Source organism: Lottia gigantea (genome assembly GCF_000327385.1).
Source record: "Lottia gigantea unplaced genomic scaffold LOTGIsca_42, whole genome shotgun sequence".
NCBI lineage: Eukaryota > Metazoa > Mollusca > Gastropoda > Lottiidae > Lottia > Lottia gigantea.
The window spans coordinates 1288935-1307490 of NW_008709463.1; the positions used below are offsets into that span (position 1 = coordinate 1288935).

An 18556-nucleotide genomic window follows, 5' to 3' on the forward strand; every position below is an offset into this window, starting at 1 on the left:
AAACATGGCATTATCGTTGAGAATTATGTTTCTAATGACGAAACAGGGAGTTTTTAATGGTGTTAAACACGCAATTTTAGATTCTGTTACATTTAATATCTTTTTTTAAATGGGCAATACAGAAAATAATAAATTTACATCATATTTTTGTTTTTATGTCGGTTTACATTAATATCGAATACCTTGAGCATGTGATTTGGGATAAAGGTTTCAGTAGCGTTTCTAGAAATGTTTGGGTAGGGTACCGTCAAAGTAGGGGATAAAGAATTGCAACGCGCAGTTCAGCTCCTATGACTGACTCTTTATATTAGATGTCGAATGGTAAAAATCAAACCATAAAAATTTGAAAGAATCTCTCGCCAATATCGATGTTTTTTTGTTTAATTTTCGACAAGGGCGTAAGATCTTTTGTGAACCTCAAAATTATTTTTTTTATCTATGTCTAAACCCCAAAGTCTTAAAACTATCTAGTCTCAGTTTTGAGAAAACTTCCAGTTGAAAAATCAAGAAAAAAAGTTTTCAAGTAGTTGTCAGAATGACATTCATAGAGATAAAAGTAATTGAAAACTGCAATTAAAGTCGAAAAGAGTTAAATTTTACGATAACATTTTTTAAATTAAATTTTCTATCTGATTTCGTTCTGAACGAAATCGGATAACATCAGAGTTTAGGATTGCACGTAAATTTTCTCTCCATAATTTTCAAGCACATTAAAAAGAATCTGTCAAGTTTTAAAAGCATGAGTCACATGTCTTTTATTGATTTTAACCTGTTTCAAAGTTCAGTGGTTACATCATCTTGGAGAATTTACATTAAAACTGTTGCTAGGGCTGTCACAGTAGGTTGATTTGTAACATGGTCTAAGGGGAGTAACTCTATTTAAGGATCTCGGTCTTCTTTATCCAGTACTTATTTTCTTACAGCGATTTCTCTATAAAATTACGTCATGTTAATCTAGACTTTGTTTACATCAAGATGGCGGACTTTTCAACAAAATTGATTTTAATGTTTACAGTTTTTATCCCAATTAATGCCAAAATGGCCTATTCCAGGTATCCCGTACATCAGACCGATGCCGAATGTGACGGCTACAGCGAACATGAAGTTGTCAATTCGTTGCTATGTGTCTGGTTATCCTGTCAACACAATAAAATGGTACAGAGGTAAGCTCGTTTTCGTACATTTCTGCTAACTGCAAAGCATAATTCCTGACAATCAGTATGAAATGCATCGATTGAAGAAACATTCCTCTATCGGTCAGATCCAGGTCTCCATATAACAACAAAACCAGCCTGCAGCAGCCGCATTGTCTCAGTGAGATAGACACTTGCTAGACAGCATGATAATACAGTGTTTAATCCCAGCATATGTAGTCTAAGAGAGTTGTTAGTTGGAGATATTGAGATGAGTCTCAATGAAAGCACAGGTCTAGGTCACAGAGCAATAGATAAGCTTATTAATTAAAAGAATATTTAGATGTTAGAATGATGCTTGGTGTATTTTAGATGGTCACATGTTACCAATGAATCATCTCCAGAAAGTAGAAGATGGAACCCTGATTATAGAGAAGGTCCAGAGAAATTATGATGCTGGAAGATATACTTGTCAGGCCAAAAATCACGAGGGACTTGGAATGACTCAAAGTGTCTATGTCACTGTTGTTGGTATGTAAAGATTTTAAATATTTTGTTTAATAAAGGTCCCAAATTATTTACAACTGAAGTGAATGGTTAGGTTATTAATCAATGACACGGTTTGACAAATTTCTTATTGTACTCAAAAGAAACCTCAAAGGATAAAAAAAAAACCAAGTAGTAACAATCCGAACTGCAAAACGCAACTCAAAATCCAAATAACTTATTGGCAAAACATTAGTAACAGCTAATGAACTTTTCATTTGAGGAAGTATATCAATCATAAATGAAGAAATATTTCATTAGGAATTATTCTTTTCTGTAGTAAGACCATTTTAAATTGTTTTCTTACAGAGCCACCAGTTGTAGATGAGTTTAGTTTTGGTTATCGTAAAGAAGGAGATAGAATAATGATATCATGTGTTGTGAGTAGTGGAGACCTACCTATTACTATTGGTTGGTACAAAGACAATAATCCTATACCACATGATCTAGGGGTTGTTATACAGGTAAACTAACTTTTTACATCAATATTCTGTATTTAGTTCTTGAACAACTTTCTCATTCATATGACAAGATAAAAAAGAGTATACTACTTATGTGTATCGGGGACTCTGATAGCATCATTCCAATTTTTTTTCTGAAGTCTGTGGTTCTTGCGATTCTACTAAAACTAAGTGTATGATGACGTCAGTATCGAGCTTTAGCTTTTGCTATTTATCAAAGGGTTTTATTCAAACAGACAGCAGTATTGCTCATACGGTCCTTCACAGTGATCATTTCTCATTTTGTATTGTCCTATATATTTGATATTTTTTATACACTCAACTTTCTCAAGTAAATTATTTGCTATTTCAGTGTTCACACAAATATTTTTAGAAGATTGCTAAGGGTTTTATTGTTTTTTGATTGATATTCGCTCTCTATTTCAGACTATTGGTCCATTCTCTAGTCTCCTATCAATAAGTGACGTTAGTCCGAGACATAATGGTAATTATACATGTTACGCCAGTAACGCTGCAGCTTATACTAATTATACAGCTCCATTACATGTTCAAGGTGAGACATTATTTAAAATAGGAGTTATCCATGGAAGGGAAATGGGGTTATTTTCAGGGTAATGGGATGCTTTGTAGCATAAAATACAAAAAAAGGTGGCTATAACAGTCAAGGTATAAAATACAATTCATAGTAGCTTGACATTGTTAATTTAGAAATTTATAGGGGTGGTAATGAGATACAAGAAAATTAGTTACTGCAGTCAAGGTATAAGACACAGTTTGTAATAGCTTGATATTGTGAAGATGCCCACATAAGGTATCAATTGATTTATGATATAAATGAATGGTGATATAATGATTATTATAATGATATATATTATAATGAATTTGGTCTACTTATGGTTTTTTATTAACAAAAAATTCGAATTTTCTATTTTTCCAGTTCCACCACGTTGGGTAATTAAGCCACAGAATTCATTTGTTGTTCTTCATCAATCCGTCCAATTAGATTGTCAAACAGCAGGCACCCCTACCCCTGTTATTACTTGGAAAAAGGCAGCAGGTGAGTTAGTGGTATAACAACATGTTGAGAGTTCTGTGTCGATTCTTTCTGTCATAGTATGGCCGGATTTGGAGTGCTTTGATTGGTAAGATTAGCCACGGTGGCTCAGTGAGTTAGATGCTAGACGTTTGCTCACTAACCTGACGTTCCAGGTTTCAATCCAACATAGGTCAAGATAATATATTTTGATTTCCCCCATCAGTATTGTAAATAGTTTAGATGAATTGATGTTAAAGTAATTTTTTCTTTGTAGACACCATGTCACCTGATACATATGAAACAATATTTTTTGATCCTGAGGACCAGAATATGCAGTTAATGGAGAACGGAACATTGTTTATTAAAAACGCTCGTGAATCGGAGCACGGTCATTATTTATGTCAAGCAAGTAATGGTATTGGATATCCTATTAGTCACAGAGTATTCCTTACTGTTAGAGGTAAATAGCTTTGGTATTTTTTCCATGGCAAATTTCACTCTTGACACTCATTGCAGGGCTGTGGATTTGCCCCTCTTTCCCAGACATGACCAACAGGGCAGTTCAAAGTTCATTGTGTCTGGTATTAAAATTTGTGCCAAGAATATTATAGATGCAATAATGAAGAAAGATGACTTACTCAGGAGACTTGTCTCAAAAGCAGGAAAAACACCAACCCTCACACAACACTGTCAAAGTTTAAGAATTAACATATCGAGTGTTGTAAATTGATCATGATTTATCTAATAATGAGTAATTTCGTTGTATTTAGTGCCGGCACGTTTCGACGCACCTCAGAAGAACTATACTGTATTAAATAATCATAATATAACATTAGAATGTCAAGGTATAGGTGATAAACCATTATCTATAACGTGGAGTTTTAAAGGTAGTCCAATCAGTACTAATGGTAATAAACGGTGAGTTACGAATGACTTAATTTTTATATTCTGCCAAAAATATAGAAATAGAAAGTGAAATTCCTAGTTGGAGATCTTGTTGAAGGAATTTTTGTGCAATTTTTGTGCAGTTCTATTACTTCTGAAGACAATTTCCATATATTCAAGACTCAAATCAACCCCCAAATTGGCAAATCATGGCCTTTAAAGGCTGTCATTAGTGTAGAGATGCAAAGTAATTTGTGTGAAAATTTCAGCTTTCAAATCCATGAATGTTCAGAATCAGCCGTGTTTGAAAGTTAAAATGATGACTCATCTCGAGTCTCTGCCATTTAATCAAAAGTAATTTTGTGTTTTGTGTTTTTTCAGAGCGAAAGTTGTCAGTCACGATACGCCACGTGGTAAATTATCTCAACTTTCTCTTCAACCTGCTAACAGATCAGATTCTGGTTTCTACGTCTGCAACGCTAAAAATAAATTCGGTCACGATGACCTGATGATACAGCTAGTAGTTATAGGTAAGAATTGGCAATAACTTTTCCCTTGGGCTTTCTGATAGATTTCCTGAATTTGATTTATATGCTGTGTTTTTTATATCTGAAAGTTTTGAAAAGGTGCACTCACACCATCGCGATTACCAGTTGTGAATGGTAATAGCATGGTCTAAGATATAATTTGTACCAAATAAACATTCCCCTGCTGAAATCCAAGACTTTTTAGATTAAGTAAAATATATAGCACTGTATTTGTTAATTTTACAGAGCCACCAGAACCACCTAAAGAAGTCAGAATCATCAATACAACAAGTCGAGCTATAACGTTGTCATGGAAACCACCATATGATGGCAATAACCCAATTATAGCTTATACAGTACAATTCAGGAACAATTCAGGTGAGTAAAAAGTTTGTAAAAAGCTCAAGTATTAACGATAGGAACCGCAAAACCTAAAATCCAAATCAACATACTGGCAAAACATTGGCTGCAGATAATGAACTTAACACATCGAATTCCTCAAATTTTTAACCCCTATATGAATTCTTTCTTTTTTTCAGGAGTGTGGCAAGGAACTCTGGCTAATGTAACAGTACCAGCTGGTCAACATAGTGTAACACTAGAGGAATTAAAACCATCGTATATCTACAATATACGAATAATGGCTAATAATAGCGTAGGATATAGTGTACCTAGTCCAGATCAAGTAGTCACAACTGAAGAGGAAGGTATGTAACTCTAACTGTCTAAAACATAGTCCAGATCAAGTAGTCACAACTGAAGAGGAAGGTACATAACTCTCGCAGGCTTAAACCATCCTGCATCTACATTTTAGATTCTACAACATACACATAATGGCTCAATAAAAAGTTAGAAATCTGTTAACTCATTATCTTTCACCAAATTTCATTGCCACATTTCTTGTTCTTCTTTAATGGAATTTTAACATTTTCTAATTTTAGCCCCTACTGGTCCACCGGGAAATGTGGTTGCTAAGGCGATAGGATCTCAATCGTTGCAGGTCACATGGGAGGTAGGCAATGTTGTTTATTAGAATTATTACAGAGCTTCGTTAAGAGAATGTAGGTTTTATAGCCACCTTTCGTGTATCACAAATCGCAGAAATTTGGTTGGATTGTACGCCAGTGAATATAGCCAATCATAGCCCTGGATGGAAAGGCTGTAAACATTATGACTTATTGTTAACAGACTTTTTGTTGAGGGCTCTGAGTGGCTGTATTGGCTAACGTACAATCTAATGAAATCGCTTCATTTACAAACTTCCATGATACAAGAAAGGCTGCTTTTGTAGTCAAGGAATAAGACAAAGTTCATAATAGCTTGACATGAAGATGAACAGAAGGGTATAAAACTCTATTCCATTTCCTTTATTGCAGTCCCCAGCCGATGGTTATGTGAATGGTAAAATTCTAGGGTATTACATTGGCTATAAGGAGACCAATAGTCCCTCCCATTTTATCTACATTACGCAAACAGTGGGTGAAGACTTCCAAGCCAAGCATACCATCCATAACTTGAAGAAGTTTACAGAATATACAGTCCATGTTAAAGCGTACAATGCCAAGGGAATCAGTCCAGCTTCTGATAACATACAGGTCTTCACATTAGAAGATGGTGAGTTAAATTTAGGTGGTGCTCGATGTATCAATTCTGGACAGCTTTGGTCTGTTTCAATTCTGGCCTCGAGCAAACTGTACAGATATGTCAAATTCAAAATTTTCCCTTCTTTTCTTTCTCAACCATCTTTTTGCTATATTTCAGCAGATGTGGAATGCGTTCTTAACTCTGTTCAAACTTGTATTATTGAACGTTCTGTTGATTCCATGATTCCTGAAGGTGCAGAACTCACCAATGGAGGGAATAAGTCATCTGTCATCATGGAAAGATCATGCCAAGTTGTTCACCAACCAGCTGGTAGAAAGGATCTTTAACTGTGAACCTAAGTTGTTATACTTGTAAAATATAGTTGTGCTTGTTTTATAATTTCAGTACCGAGTCAACCACCACAGAATGTTCAAGCCAATCCAGTTAGTTCGGTAGCTATTAGAGTATTATATGCCCCACCCCCCCTGTATACTCTACATGGTATATTGCTAGGCTACAAAGTTCTTTATAAACCTGTTAGAAATGATGAAGGTCAGTTGAAAATTCATTTTAATGTGTATCTCATTTTTGAACTTACTCAAAACCTAATGCCAGCTGTCCGTCAAAATATCATAAAAAAAAACACCCTAATGGCAGAATTAATGTCAGAGCTGTGTGTTCTATATTTGTTTATGAAGTCTGTAACCATGGTTACTTGGTATTTCAGATGAAAGTGATGCTAGTTTTGTAACAACAGATTCTATGGAAGCCATGTTGTATAAACTAGAGAAATATACAAACTACAGTATACAAGTCTTGGCCTATACTCGGAAAGGAGAGGGTGTACGCAGTGAACCTATTTACGTGACAACACAAGAAGATTGTAAGTTCTTAGGTTTTATATTCTTTTCTTTTCACATCGATAAAAACCCTAGTACTAAACCAAACTACAAAATGAAAACTCGAAATTCAAAAAAAGCATATTGGCAATGTAATGGTGGCAGCTAATTAATTAGCAGTAAGGTTAGCAGTTAATTCTTGCGCTTACAATATTTTGATATGAATTTTATAGAGTGGAGTTTTTGCTCTCAAAGTGATTTCTTTCTGTTATGTTGCTTGTGCCATCTGATTTCTTGAAATTCCACCATTTTTATTGCAGTACCAGAAAGTCCGTCAGACATTAAGTCACTTCCTGTAAATAGTAGCAGTATATTGGTTGCCTGGCAACTACCAGAACATCCCAACGGAGAAATAACAGAATTTACACTTTATGTTCTTAATAACACAGCAGATAGTAAGGTAAATGAAATGAATGGAGTTTTACGTCCTACTTTTCTGTTCCTAAAGGGCAAATGAAGACGGGTAACGCCATGCAGTGTGTAATGAGGAAAATTTGCCAGGACAGTGACATTAGCTTGCTTTTTCAATTTCCTACTGTGGAGGGATGTTTAACGAGCACAGCCTGTAGGGCCTCGGTGTATTGTCCCATCGGAACTACTAGACTATTTTTCCATGAAGGTCAAGCCTGCATATATATAACCAGGAAAAGATCATTGCTGCAAACATGTGTTTTAGAAAAACAATCCTCATCAGGACAGTTTAGATGATTGGTCTAGGATCAAATGGTAGAAGATCGCACATCGTATTTTGTAAACTTTTTGTCTTTTTTTGGGGTAATTTTCTCTGTATTTTTTTTAAATGAAATATGTTTTCTTTCTTCTTACAGAATCTAGAAGATAAAGTAAAGCTACCAGCAGACACATCATCTTATCTTGTCTCCAATCTACAAGTGGGACATCAATATGGTTTCCGTATTACAGCTAGTACCATGATAGGGGAGGGAAAACCAACAGCCTTAATATTGGCTTCTCCACAGGAAAACGGTAAGTGATGTTCTACCATTTTGATTAAGAACCTTTCCTAGCAAACAGATTTTAACTCATTTTAGCATGAATTGTTACTTAAACCTTAAAGCTGTGCTTTTATGATCTCTCCACCATCTAAGACTAGAAAGGACTTATGTCTTAAAATATTAGTTGTGTTGTGATCTTAGTAGTAATTATTTTCTTCTTTTTATTGCAGTGCCAGCTCGAATTGCCAGTTTTTCTACCAAGTTGATCGTACCATGGCATGAAAGTATTACCTTTCCATGTTTAGCTGTAGGAGATCCTGAACCTTCTGTTGAATGGAAACTCAGGTAGGTTCTGGCCCTTGGGCAACAAACCTTCTTTCAAATTTGAATCAGCTATTACAGGTGAAAAATCAAAGAATAAAATATATCAATCTATTCCTTAGTACACAATGTTTCTAGCATTATCACATTAATCTTCAAATTTTACCTTTTCTTGATGGGAGGGACATTATAAATTTGAGTCAAAACTCAGCTGAGCATTAGAAATATTTTGTGGCACTGGAGCCCGATTATTGGCCATTAGTTCCTGTGATATCATTGAAAACGTTCCATTGATGAGTTCTGCACGTTCAGGATTCATAGAATCAACAGGAAGTTCAATAAAACAAGTTGTATGAGAGTTCAGATGCGTTCTAACTGTGTCGAAACAGTGAGTGTGAACAGAATACTTCAACAACAGGAACAGAAAGATATATATATATTTTAAATGTTGATAGAGTGTATCAGAGTTTAAACCTCATTGCTCACTGCTGCAAGCTAAATGTCTATCACTATGGACTTATCCTCCCAATCAAATTTTTGGATAAAGGAATACATAGATATTAAGATTCTTATTGGGTTGTTTTGTTTCCTCATTTCAGAGGTCACACCCTCAAACAGAGTGAGCGAGTCAAAGTTTTGGAAAATGGTTCGTTATATTTTGATGACGTCATCGGTACGGATGCCGCCAATTATTCCTGCCACGCTAAAAATAAACATGGATTTGATGACATCACATATATCCTGCAAGTTCAAGGTATGTGTTCTTTGCACTCAATTTAAAAATTTTACAGGTGCCCTCATACCATAGCTATTACCAGTTGTATATGGTTGTGAATAATGAAAGTGGTCACGAGTTCTAAATACAACTCACAACTTAGTTGGGATATTTTTATTAGCAACCATACTCAACTGGTGATTGCTATGGTGTGAGGGCCTCTTAAGAGAAGAACAATCTAAGAGTTGTTTTTAAATCTGCTAATTTGTACTAAAAATATCTAATGCTATAATGTTTTGGCATGAAGCTTGTATTAGATGTAATTCATAATGTCCAAAAAATCTGATGAAGATTTTAACTAATGACATCCCACTAATTGATTTAATTAATTAATCTTAATTTAGTTGGTGACCATACTGGAAGTAAGTATTGTGAATCTTGTTTTTTGTCTCCATAGAAATGTCAGCATCCCAACATTGTTGCATTTTTCATATCATATTTTGTAATGTCAGCATCCCACCATTTTAACCTTTTGTAATGTCAATTTCAATTTGTTTTTGTAATGTCAGCATCCATCTTTGTCATATTTTGTATGTCAATAAATTACAATTTGTATTTGTAATGTCAAAATCCCACCATTTTAACCTTTTGTAATGTCAATTGCAATTTGTAATTGTAATGTCAGCATCCCACCATTTTAACCTTTTGTTATGTCAATTTGTATTTATAATTGTAATGTCAGCATCCATCATTGTCATATTTTGTAATGTCAATCAATTACAATTTGTATTTGTAATGTCGGCATCCCACCATTTTAATGTCAATTGCAATTTGTATTTGTAATCAGCATCTAACATTATCAATTATCAATGTGAATGTTCATTTATGATTTTGTGAAGTCAGTCATTTTGTTTTATTGTAATATCAGTTTGTATTTGATTTTACTGGTCCCAGTGTGATGTTGATGTATTTTTCTAATGTGTTTGATTTGATGTATAAATATCTATTTTGCTATGTCAACCGGTTTGGTTTGACTCCCATTTTTCTTGTAAATAGTGAAAGTGAATAGTTTTGCCTTTTGTGTCAATCAATTTGTGATGGCTTGAATTTTTCATGTCAATCAGATCGTTTCTTTATTACAGATTGTTTCTTTACTACAGATCGTTTCTGTACTACAGATCGTTTCTGTACTACAGATCGTTTCTTTACTACAGATTGTTTACTACAGATCGTTTCTTTACTACAGATTGTTTACTACAGATCGTTTCTTTACTACAGATCGTTTCTTTACTACAGATCGTTTACTACAGATTGTTTACTACAGATCGTTTACTACAGATTGTTTACTACAGATTGTTTACTACAGATCGTTTCTTTACTACAGATTGTTTACTACAGATTGTTTACTACAGATCGTTTACTACAGATTGTTTACTACAGATTGTTTACTACAGATCGTTTCTTTACTACAGATTGTTTACTACAGATTGTTTACTACAGATCGTTTACTACAGATTGTTTACTACAGATTGTTTACTACAGATTGTTTACTACAGATCGTCTTACTACAGATTGTTTACTACAGATCGTTTACTACAGATCGTTTCTGTACTACAGATTGTTTACTACAGATCGTTTACTACAGATCGTTTCTTTACTACAGATCGTCTCCTATTGTAGTGTATCTGTCAATCATTTTGTAATGTCAATGCCACATATACATATACATCATGATCATGCCAGTTTACAATTTTTAGTGTTTGTTTGCTCGTTTCACCATCTGTCCCTATTTCTATCTCACAAAGTTAAAACATGTTATATAGATCATAATATATTGACATAGAGTCTAGTTGATTTCAATTCTGATTTCTTTAATTAGTTCCTTGAAATCTTTGTGGTTAAGACAAGTTACTTCTATTCCTCGTCTTTCCTATTTCTAAATGTTTTGATGAAACACCATTTCAAGGCTGTGTTTTCTTTCAATGGATTTAATATATAGGGTTTTGAAGATAAAAAAGTTAAGACGAGATCAGTACTGATTTAGTTGAGTTTGTTTAAAACAACAGTGATGTTAATAATTGAAGATCTCTAACACAATAATGATTTATAGTTGAAGATAACTTGGTTAATAATATAAGTATGATTTGTGATCATTTAGATGGGTTTTGTAAAATTTTTGATTTGTATTTCAGCTCCGCCGCAGCCTGCTAGACTGTATTTAGCCTTGACAACATCATCTACCATTCAAGTCAATTGGTTGTCAGGCAGTAATGGTGGCAGCCCCATACAAGGTATTTCATTTTTTTTGTCTTTTTAATTGAAGAACAACGAAAAATTTCAAAATTTTGTGTAAAAAGGATAGTAAAAAGGACCAAAATCTTCCATTTTTTTTTTGCAATTTGTTACTATGGTGAAATTGTTTAATACAAATCAAGAGCCAGGGTGGCTCATCAAAGTTTTGTTCCTATCATAGATCTAGATGGTTTTGTGTGCTATTATAAACTGTGCTTGGTAAAGACCCCTTGACAGTTGAAAATCAATTGTGCATTCCTGATAAAACTTCCATCATTTCACACTGCATGAAGCTGGAATGTACATTATCTATATCTACAATTACAACAGGTAACCTTTCAACCGACAATTTTTTATCCAGCTTGTTATACTGTACCAATATTTCAGGGTTTGTGTTGAATTATAAAAAAGAACATGGTTCGTGGCAAGATATCAGACTAGGACCACAGAATAGAACATATATTGCAGCTAACTTACTATGTGGTACATTGTATAAATTCAATATCCGGGCGTTCAATAGACTAGGTGATTCTCTAGACAGTGATATCGTTACTGCTAAAACTAACGGATCAGGTAAGATCTCGATCATCTTCACAATGGTCAAGCCATTACGAACTTTGTCATATACCTTGACTACAATAACTACTTTTCTTGTATCATGGAATGTAGCAATTTGATTGGATTGTATGCTAGCGAATAGAACAAAAGTCCTGGACAGAAGATAATAAACAATTCAGTCCAGTTTTTACTCTTCAAGCACTAAATGCAAATAAAAGCAGTCTTTTTGGCCCTGTAGATATTGTATCTAATGGCGTTTGCCATTGAGTAGAACGCTATAGAAAATAGCTGCTATATAAATGGTTGTATGCATTATTATTAAAGGAGACCACCCCTTTTTATTTCCAGCAATACAGACATTTCTTCTTGAATGGTAAAAAACTCTTACCGTTTCCTTAACACAAATTAAATAAGACTTTATTTGAATATTTCAGTTCCCATCATGCCTCCACAGAGCATGTTGGTTAAGGAAGTCAATGCTACGTCGGTCATACTTGACCTTCGAACCTGGCGGACATCTGGCTGTCCAATCAGATTCTTCTCTGTAAAATATCAAGTGTTTGGTGATAATATATGGACGTTTGTGTCCAATTCTATGAGATATAACACAGTAAGTAGAAACCAGAAAACATTTTTTATAAAGATTAAAACTTAATACACCACACCAAACTGAAATGAAATTAATGGAGTTTTTTTTCTACTTTCCTGTACCATTTCTATTGATAGAAACAGATGCCTGTGATTCACAACTGGGTTTTCTGAGTGAGCTGTCGACATTTTTGGGCTTCATATACTTTCCATGGAGCATTTAAAACAATATTTGTTTCAATTTGCTATAGTATGTAATTTTTTGCCCTTTTTCAGACCTTGTTTACTGTACAAGATCTGCATCCAGCAACATGGTATAAAATGGTAGTCACAGCTCACAGTGATGCTGGTTCTTCCGAATCAAAACTTACTTTTGCAACACTTACCTATACTGGCAGTAAGTTCATCTCTTCAGTTGATATAATATTGTCATTATCTAGCTTTGTCAAACAATTTCCTAATAAAATACAGTATAAATTCATCAGTGGACTTACCTAGTGTCATAAATAAACAACAGAATCCTTGTATAATCAATAATGTTATGAGATCAGGTAAGTCCACTGATGAATTTATACTCTTATTGACTAAAATTAGGAATTTAAATGTTCTTTTTAAGAGGTACTCTTTCTTTATGAAAGATGATTTAATTTGATCAACACTCTATGAAATCCAGGACAAAGTTCATTATGACATGGCATCTGTTTCAGGTACTATTCTACCTATACAAGTTATTCATAAAGAGGAGAGTGAATTCTATGAGAAAATTACCATCATGGTGCCACTGTGTGCTGGCCTGGTTAGTTTATCTGTTGCTATTGTGGGATCCATACTCTTCTGTCGTAGAAGGAGAGAAAGGCTTCGGTACAAAGGTAAGTGTTTGTATATAATAATTCCTTTTGGAAACGTTACTTGCTTTTACTTTGTGTAGTACTTCTTCTAGACACCTGATATAACTTTTCATAATGAAATACTTACTCGCTTATGGTTGATATACTTCCTCTTGTGAAAGTTCATTAGCTGCTACCAATGTTTTGCCAAAATGTTGTTTTGGATTTCGGGTTTCATTTTACAGTTCGGATCATTAGTATTTGTTTTATTCATTCTTTTTTATTTCAGAGCATGCTTCGAACCTGCGTAGAGATATCACAGCAGAAACATCGTTGATGAATGACCTTGACAAAAGGTTAAATGTTGACCTTGATAGTAGTACGAGTACGCTACCTGAGTTTAGTAAACGGAACGTGAATCTGTTAATCTCGCTCCATTCTGATGATAATATCAATGGTAACAGTCAGTCATGGTTGATAGACAGTAGCAAGACAAACAGCGAGAACGGTTCTTTCTCTAGATCGGGTATGTTGATTATGTTGTTTTTATGTCAACGTTGCATGGATAGCCAACTTTCCTGCATCACAGAATGCAGCAATTTGATTGGATTATATGCCAGCAAATACAGCCAATCAGAGCTCTCAACATCTTATCACATCTTATATGATATAAGCTGATTTTGCGATAGTGACTTCATATTGTTTCAGTGGAATTGCAAGAGCCACAGACATCTAATTAAAAATTGAAAGGTGCAAATTGAGGATATCAGTGTCCCTGATACACGTAAAATACTTGGAAAAACCTATTTACTGCTTTTACCCAGAAAACAGCCACCTTACTTCCAAATTTTTATTTAATCTATATTTTTCTCCCCATGCTTTGTTACTGTCAGAAGATGAAGGAAATATTAACCCATATGCTACATTTAACGAACTGAAAGCTGTGGTCAATACTGGTAAACGTGTAGAAATGATGCAGAAATCTTCAGAATCAGAGGATGAAATAGCCCTACAGAAAGCAGCCAATCAAAGAGAGGTATATCAAATTCAAATTTTTGAATATTTTCTACTTGCATATATAGTTGAACTCATTCATGCTCGCTTATTTTTTTCAGGAGACAAAATTTTCTGTTGTCAAAAAGCATTAAAACTTCTGTGATCCAATGACAATTTTCATTAAATCTTAAAATGTTATTCTATTTCAGGGATTAATGGCTACCCCTTGTGAACCCTATGTACCATTTTTCCACTCTAAGGGTGCAACTGGTACAGTCCCACGTAAACCTCCACCCCTACCAAAAACCAGACCCCCTAGAAGAACGAGACATGAGGAAGTGAAGAAAGAGGGTTATGACAATCATGGTAAGTGATACATTGTTGTTTGCCTGCAGTCTCAGAATAATCCAGCTATTACGAACTTCGTCTTATACCTTGACTGCAATAGCTACCTTTCTTGTATCGCAAAAGTTTTTAAATGCAGAGATTTAATTGGATGTTTGTTAGCCAAAACGGCCAATTAAGGTCTCCGACTGAAATTCTGTAAACAATAAACCATAATATTTATAACCTTTCTGTCCAGAGCTCTGGTTATATTCACTGGCGTACGATCTAATCAAATTGCTGCATTTATATACATCTTATCGAATTCCAGGCCATGTTTGTGAAGGTCTTTGTTCTTGTTAGTCATATAATTGTAATAAATTGAATGTGTCTGATTACAGGGGTCCTGCTGAGTCCCAGGAAGTATGCCAGTGCTGATCAGATTCATGCTCTGTTTACCCAGGCTCCACCTAGACCTCCCAGTTGTCATAAATCAGGATCGGGATCTAGTGACAAAGGTATGAAACAGGTCTATTTGATTGCACAAGCTATATGCACCATCACAGCGCCTATTGATTGTTTGTTTTCCATTTTTCTGTACCATTGTTAGCAGCCAATGGGAGAGCTTCATTTGTGTTGTCCATGGGCATTAGATTGTTTCCCTGTCTCCGCGCTTGTTTTTTTTTCTCGAGCATGAAGCCATTTTGATTTTCAATGAGTTTTAAGTGACTTTTTTGGGGTAGGTAGGGATGATTAAAGCTGAGACTGATAGACAAAATCTTCCAGAATCTAAAACTTTAACAAATGGACATAACTGAACTTTTTTCTGGATAAATTCTCAAATTTTATTTTCAACTTTCAGGAAGTCAGAGGCACAGTTTGATATCTAGCGTAACCACAGTATCGTCAAGCAGAGATGAATTACTTGAAGCTTTGGAGAACGCTAAAAAGAACCCACCACCACCAGTTTTATTTGAGAGTCAGAATGATGATTCTTCCCAACCTACCGACAGTTCCATTGCCACTGAACCTGGTATTCGGGAATTCACTCAATCTCCTCCAAAACCAAACGAACAAAGAGAGGCTTCTTGTGAAGTTCCGTCATATGAACAGCGTAAGTTGCTCTTGTTGTTTACTCTAGACACCTAATACCACTTTTTATTATGAAATACTTAGTCACACTTAATAATATTAGATGCTACCAATGTTTTGCCAATAAGTTATTTGGATTTTGGGTTTCAATTTCCAGTTCTGATCGTTGTTAATACTTGGTTTATTTATTTTATATCTGGCAACACAAATGTTGGTTTCTGCAATTACTGGTAAATGAAAGATTAATTTGAAACGATATTGAGACTTATTAAATGAAAATGAGTGAATATTCTTGGTATCATTATTTCAGAAAAAAGACGAAGGCAGCATCGAAAAGAAATGGAGAGTGACACAACTGAATGTGAAGGGGGAGAACTCCAGGATCATTCCCCGCCCAGACGTACCATCCGTGGCAGACGGAACAAACAAAAACCACAAATTATTAGTAAACGATCTCTTGGTACCACTTTTATCCCGAGGTAAGGCTCCTTTTTTATCAAATTTGGGCACAACAGTTTGTGAGATTATATGATTCTTTCAGAAAAAAATATCCTTAATGTGTAGGAATCAATGCAGAAGGTACATTTCTAGTAACAAGTGATAGACCTGCATGTACTTTATCGGGCCAATAAGTCCAGAAGAACCCCGATAATTTATGAACACAAATTTGGTTGCTGTAACTTAAATGTATTCATCGAAAATTATTCCAGAGCTCACAGTAGAACCAGTACTACTAGTAGTGAAGAGGTCACTTATACATTCGGTGGGAGGGAATCCCCTCGGTCTAACAGTCCATCAGAAGGGTACTTACCCTACCCTAGAGACGGGTATGGCTACCCAGAAACAGACGTTGTGACTCGAACACGGCGAGATAACAAATCAAGTAAGTACTGAATTTTTTGGTGAAATATATGTATTGTAACTTAGGCCTACTTATGATTGGTTGTTTTTTGGCCCCCAAGAATTTTTTTCGTGATTATCAATGTCATGAATGATTTGATACAAGTAAAATGAAATCATGTGGATGCCATTTTAATATTTCTGTGAAATTTGCAGGAGGGAGGGGAACAGGAAGAGGAACTCCCCATGGTAAACGAAGATATGATGTGAGTATTCAGACTCCAGGTACAGATGAGAACAAACCACTAGTCATGGCTCTAGCTCAGCCTGCTTTAACCAGTCCTGCTGAAGAGGATGAACATGTTAGTCTACTAGACAGGTATGATAAATATTTCTAACTTACACTTAGGATTGAAAAGAGGTTTTGTAAACTTTTTATGTGTATCAGGGACACTGATAGCATCAATATACACCATTCAGAGAATCAGTCAGTTGTCTGTAGTCCTGCAAAAACTGGACATTTTATGACGTCACTGTCATAGTTATTGTTATTATTGTCATTATTGATATTATTATCATTATTGATATTATTATCATTATTGATATTATTATCATTATTGATATTATTATCATTATTGATATTATTGTTATTGATATTATTATTGTTATTATCATTATTGTTATTATCATTATTGTTATTACCATTATTGTTATTACCATTATTGTATCATTATTGATATTATATTTATCTTTATTAATATTATTATTACGCTCATTATTGATATTATGTTATTATTATCATGATATTATTATTGATATTACTATCATTATTGTTATTATCATTATCATTATAGATATTATTTTTATCATTATTGATATTATTGATATTATCATTATTGATGTTATGATCATTATTGATATTATTATCATTATTGATATTATTTTTATCATTATAGATATTATGATCATTATCGATGCTATGATAATTATTATTATTATTATTATTAATATTATTATTATCATTGATATTATCATTATTGATATTATTTTTAATCATTATTAATATTATTATTATCATTATTGATATTATCATTTTTGTATTCTTTATTGTTTTTATTTTTTATCATTATTGATATTATTTATATCATTATTGATATTATTTTTAATCATTATTGATATTATTTTTAATCATTATTGATATTTATTTTTATCATTATTGATGTTATGATTATCATTATTGATATTATTATTATCATTATTGATGGTTATGATCATTATTGATATTATTATGATCATTATTGATATTATTATGATCATTATTGATGTTATGATCATTATTGATATTATTATTACGATCATTATTGATATTATTAATATTATTATTACGATCATTATTGATATTATTATTACGATCATTATTGATATTATTATTGGTATTATTTTTATTGTATCATTATTGATATTATTATTATTTTTATTGTATCATTATTGATATTATCATTATTGATATTATCATTATTGATATTATTATTATCGTTATTGTATCATTTTTGATATTATGATCATTATTGATATTATTGGTATTATTTTTATTGTATCATTGATATTATTGATATTATTATCATTATTGATATTATTGGTATTATTTTTATTGTATCATTGATATTATTGATATTATTATCATTATTGATATAATTGGTATTATTTTTATTGTATCATTGATATTATTGATATTATTATCATTATTGATATTATTGGTATTATTTTTATTGTATCATTGATATTATTATGATCATTATTGATGTTATTATGATTATTATTGATATTATTTTGATCATTATTGATGTTATTATGATCATTATTGATGTTATGATCATTATTGATGTTTTGATTATTATTATTATCATTATAGAAATTATTATTTTGATCATTATTGAGATTTTGATTATCATTATTGATGTTATGATTATCATTATTGA

At 33.3% G+C, this 18556-nt stretch overlaps 1 protein-coding gene across 1 annotated transcript; it reads left to right on the forward strand.

Moving 5' to 3' along the window:
• Positions 1-1099: 1099 nt before the first annotated feature.
• On the forward strand, positions 1100-17585 carry LOTGIDRAFT_163888 (hypothetical protein; the record flags this gene model as incomplete). The annotated part of the gene is made up of 34 exons (XM_009060416.1): positions 1100-1163; positions 1506-1664; positions 1989-2143; positions 2567-2693; positions 3078-3197; positions 3451-3636; positions 3947-4094; positions 4443-4591; positions 4835-4966; positions 5128-5295; positions 5530-5600; positions 5965-6202; positions 6350-6502; positions 6578-6724; positions 6900-7055; positions 7332-7471; positions 7899-8055; positions 8255-8369; positions 8945-9099; positions 11253-11351; positions 11740-11925; positions 12345-12520; positions 12775-12895; positions 12939-13049; positions 13206-13367; positions 13615-13851; positions 14219-14361; positions 14531-14687; positions 15047-15163; positions 15508-15759; positions 16048-16216; positions 16448-16620; positions 16794-16956; positions 17534-17585. The coding sequence occupies 34 exons, from the start codon at positions 1100-1102 to the stop codon at positions 17583-17585; spliced, it is 5058 nt and encodes a 1685-aa protein (XP_009058664.1).
• Positions 17586-18556: the final 971 nt, after the last annotated feature.